This window comes from Aristolochia californica, unplaced genomic scaffold, assembly GCF_029961685.1.
Source record: "Aristolochia californica isolate CCGP_79_NKW_82.1479 unplaced genomic scaffold, dmAriCali1.0.hap1 SCAF_8, whole genome shotgun sequence".
NCBI lineage: Eukaryota > Viridiplantae > Streptophyta > Magnoliopsida > Piperales > Aristolochiaceae > Aristolochia > Aristolochia californica.
The window spans coordinates 9,419,313-9,424,379 of NW_027182279.1; the positions used below are offsets into that span (position 1 = coordinate 9,419,313).

The 5,067-nt window shown below is 41.8% G+C and overlaps 1 protein-coding gene across 1 annotated transcript; it reads right to left on the reverse strand.

Annotated features, from left to right (window-relative positions):
* Nucleotides 1–1,350: 1,350 nt before the first annotated feature.
* LOC137938286 (pyrophosphate-energized vacuolar membrane proton pump-like) lies at nt 1,351–1,803 on the reverse strand. Its single transcript, XM_068783269.1, has one exon. The coding sequence runs from the start codon at nt 1,801–1,803 to the stop codon at nt 1,351–1,353; it is 453 nt and encodes a 150-aa protein (XP_068639370.1).
* Between the last annotated feature and the right edge of the window lie 3,264 nt (nt 1,804–5,067).

The following is a 5,067-nucleotide window of genomic DNA, read 5'->3' on the forward strand; positions in this document are numbered from 1 at the left end:
GAAGCTCCTAAATCTAACACCCAAGAGTCAAAAGGGCTATCAACCGATAAGAATAAAGCATCTTGTTCCTCTTGAGCCACCACATTTGCTGCATCACTTTTCTTTTCATCCTTCTTCGATGTTTTTTAGTTATTCTTTATGTGACCAGACTTGCTACAATTTCAGCATTCACATTCCTTCCAAATTTGGACTTGCTTCTACCATTCTTTGACTTCCCTCTACCATTTCCCTTGTTGGAATTCCTTTTGAAGTTTCTACCCCTAGGATCGACACTTAGGGCAGAATTAGATGTCGATGATTCTCCGGATTCCTTTCTATGAACTTCCTCAGTGAGAATGGTATCCCAAACATCATTAAAAATCAACTTCTTGTTGCCTACAGAGTTGCTAACCGTAGCCCTCATAGGCTCCCAAAATTTTGGCAAAGACGCCAATAGAATTAAAGCATGTACCTCATCATCAAATTTAATTTGAACGGAAATCAATTGATTGACAATCATGCTAAACTCATTCAAATTCAATGCCACTGATGTATTTTCTATCATCTTTAAATTGAAGAGTTTTTTCATGAGATGTACCTTATTATTTGCAGAAGACTTCTTATACATTTTAGATAGAATCTTCATCTTCCCCATTGTGGTTTTCTCTTATGCCACGTTGTGAGCAATGTTCTTTGACAATTTTAACCAGACTACTCCCAACACCTGTCTATCGAGGAGATTTCAATCATCATCTTTCATACCTTATGGTTTCATATCCAGAAGTGGTGTGTGCAACTTTTTACTGTATAGATAGTCTTCAATTGGCATCCTCCAAAATTCAAAGTCCATACAATTGAACTTGTTGATTCCAAGTGTTGTGTTACGGTCCTGGATCTAACATGGTAATTCGTAAGGAAGAAGGAAAGCTTGAAACCCTAGGTTCGTTACGGAGAACGCAGACCCTCGAGCTCGTTTAGGAGAACTCAAACCCTCAGTGTAACCTAAATTCAGACTTCCATTTCCCATCCCAATTCCCCTCTAAATAGGGTTCATGTCTACAAGGTTCAAGAGAAAAATTATAAATTTTCCCCTCCATGGCATTAACTTGAAAAGTAAACTAAATGACTAAGTAATTGACTCAGCCATGGTGTCTCTGCCCTATTCGGCCTGCTATTTGGTTCATAACATTACACCTCCTGGAGAACGAGCTTGTCCTCAAGGTTGAAGGTAGGGATGTGTGCCGAACGTCACCACATCTCTCCAAGTAGCATCTGTAGCATCTGCGGAAACCCACTTTGACAAGAAAAGCGGCATAGCTAGGCCCTGCTCTGCCCTCTATTAGTCTTGGGTTGGTGTGAAACAGCCCCTCACTACGGCCCCCCATTTTCAAAGTTGCACTGCCCACTTTTTCGTGTGCATGGCGGAGAACCACCATGGCAACATTGCACAATCAACCAAGCGAAGACTATAGGTGTCAACCCCTTCCTTGTGGAAAATTCAGTGCGGCTCACACAGGCATCAAAGAGAGTCAAAGACACTAGGGTGGTTGAACCCATGGCGAGCCCCTTTCCGATAGCAGCAGTAGTGTTTCCAGCGGCATCAAGGGTATTGGTTCTTTTGTGTCTCCTGTGACTCATGCCAGCCATCTCAGCAATACCTCCCGCCTTGTCACTAATGGGACCATATGCCTCAATGGCCGAACCAGCCACAATGCTGCTCACCATTCCAAGAGCTGCCACCACAATGTCATACATGGCAGCAAGGTTAACGTTGACAAAAATGCTGACAGGAAACCCACCAATTATATCAGTTGCAATCTCCATAAGCTTTTGAAATCCTCAAGCAGCCGCAACAGTACTGGTTATGGCCCTGACTAATTCTGTGTATATAAATCCAATTTCTGGCACTCTAGCAACTTTAAGACTTGGACCCAAATCAGGTTCAATTGGTACTGACAATAGTTGGTTTGAAATTATTTACACCTGGTTTCCACTTTCAGTATTGTTTATCCCATAAATAGAGACCAGCAACATGAGCCTTATAAGCATATTCAGTCAAGTAAGCCATCAACCGCCATGCAAAAATTTCAGTGATAACCTCTACTGCTGAAAAGTAGCTGAAATGCAGGCAGTTATAAACTATCTTGATGTAAGCCTGCAATCGTTTCCCTTGATGTAATGCACCCAGATTGGGACAAGTAGTGAGGAAACCCAGTAACTTGGGCAAGAATGGATTGTATGTTCATCAATGATTAGTAGGCAGCAGTAAAAACGTCAAGATCAAACAACTCTGAATTTTGCAGGTGCTCATCAAACCCAGAAATTGCAGTACTACGGAAAACAGAAATAATTCTAGTACCCCAACCACTCTCTCTATGGCCTTTATCTGCTTATGAATAACTCAAAATAGGAACTTACTGGTACATGCACCAAGATCCACTATTCCATGGTTATTGAGGCCAATAAGTATCTCCTAACATGGAGGCAGTTGGCTCTACTGGCATTGTTCCAATAAACTCAAGTGCCTCATGTATCTGACCTGCTTGACTGAGAGCAATAACCATGCAGGCATAGTGCTTCAAATTAGGCTCAACCAAGGACACTCTCCTCATATCATGAAAATATGTTTGGCCCTCATCAACCAAACCTGCATGACTATAGGCAGACAACAAACAAACAAAAGTAACATGGTCTAGCTTAACTCCCTCCTCCTGCATTTCCCTAAACATGTCTAGCATTTACTCACCATTTCTATGAATTCCATTACAGGATATGATAGCACTCGAAGGAACAAGACTCCTTGGGACCTCACTAAATAACTGATTTGCCTCAGTTAATCTTCCACAATTTGCATGCATGTCGACTAGACATGTTCCAACAAAGACATCATATATCAAACCAATTCGTATCATTCTTCCATGAATTACCATTCCTTGTTCCAGGGCTCCTACATGGGAGAAAGCAGGTAGAAAGCTTACAATAGTACCCTAATCTACCACTATATCCTCACACTTAGCCATTAAATGGAAAAGATCAATTTCCGCATCAGCAAGCCCATTTTGTGCAGATCCACCATTGTGGACAACATACCGTTGCATCTTCCTCCCGTGTTCCCGAGCACTAAAACACTCACCATTGTCACATCATTTACTTTGGGACCATCAATTTTCATCCTTTCAATTATAGCCAGGGCTTCCCTGTAGTTACCATCCTTCACATAACCATCGATCAAAGCACTCCACGAGACAATATTTTATTCAAACATTAAGTCGAACAGCTCCCTTGTAGACACCAAATCACCACGCTTTGCATAACCATCCACTACCTCAACATCGAATACCTCCATCATTGTCTCTTCCAACACGACTGCTTTCACCAATGCTAGCAAATCAACCATTTCGCCTGTTCGTGGATCTTTCCCTGGTTTTTTCCCTAGTAAAACCTTCAGTAATAGTATCCCAAAAGCATAAACATCTATCATGGAATTTTATTTCTTCATCTTGTGCATCTCCGGCTCCTTGTATCCATCAATGTTTGTTGCTGCCACCATCTCGTCAGCCACAGCGGGGATCAATAGCTTGTTGAGACTGAATTCCGTTAGTCTAGCAACAAAAAATTCATTGACGAGGACGTTATTGGATCAAACATTTCCGTGCATGATTGGCATTTCGTGAATCGTGTGCAAATGGGCAAGGCCCCTTGCAATGCCCAAGGCAATTTTGTGTCGCCAAACTTAGTTCAGCATTGGCCTTCCTACCTGGGTTTCGTGGAGAAGATCATGAAGAGTTTTATTAAAGAGATAGTCATAAATGTGTAGTTTTTTGCCTCTCTGCCCCTGATAGAAAGCTCGAAGTGAAACGGGATTTTCATGGCAAACACGACCCACCTGCTTTATCACAGGCATACATAAAGCCTGTTTTTACCACTTCCTTCTCTCAATAGACTTAAAGCGATGGTTCCACCATCAATAATCTTTGCCCAGAAATTGATTTTGTTCCCATCAACAATAATAAAAATCATCCCCCATGGCCATTTCTCCCAAAAATTGTTTAATTTGGGTTCTGGCTTTTCCCAATGGCGAACAACAACAAGTATTGGCCTCGACCTTTTCTAACGGAGAACAACAGCAAGATGGAGCTGAAATTTTGAATAGGGTTGGCACTCGTCGACGGCATGTGAAACAGAATGGGGTTGTGCCGAGGAACCTTGAGGTTGGCTGAACTGCTTCACCGAGACAGAACCATATAGGAATTTTTTCATCTTCTGTTCTGGGAGACGTTCTGCTAGCAGTGAGGAGAGGTTTTTTTTAGGTCAAACCCAAATCAGCCATTACCGTCAAGTTTTTGGCAGAGTACCCATCTGATTTCAGATTTCTAGGGGCTTGGGACTTTTGCTCTAGATCTCCCTGCTCAGAATTTTGAGGCCGGTCGACGAACAACATCAATTGTTCATCTTCGGGAATGGCGACCCTCCTCTCTGATATTTTTGGACGACGCTTCTCGAATTCAAGCAATCTCTCTTCTATGTTAATGAAAGACTGATGTATCATTCATGAGAACTCTTCACGCAGTACTGTACATATTTCATCCACGATCCATGAATCACTCATTGTGTTTCTGCTCTGATACCACCTTGTTACGGTCCTGGATCTAACACGGTGATTTGTAAGGAAGTAGAAGAAAAGAAAAAAAATCAAGCTAAAGGGAAGCGTAAAAACCCTAGGTTCGTAAAGGAGAATGCACACCCTTGAGCTTGTTTAGGAGAACTGAAACCCTTGGTTTAACCTAAATTCAGATTTCCATTTCCCATCCCAATTCCCCTCTAAATAGGGTTCATGTCCACAATGTTCAAGAGAAAAATAACAGATTTGCCCCTCCATGGCATTTAACTTGAAAATTAAACTAAATGACTAAGTAATTGACTCAGCCATGGCGTCTCTGCCCGATTCGGCTTGTTATTGGGTTCATAACATGTTGATCCTTCTCCGCCAGTCATTGCTCTCAATCACGAACCAAAGCTCTGATACCACTTGTTAGAATTAGACGCCCTAATTCCAAACTAAATTAGAGCAATAATAATAATCATGGA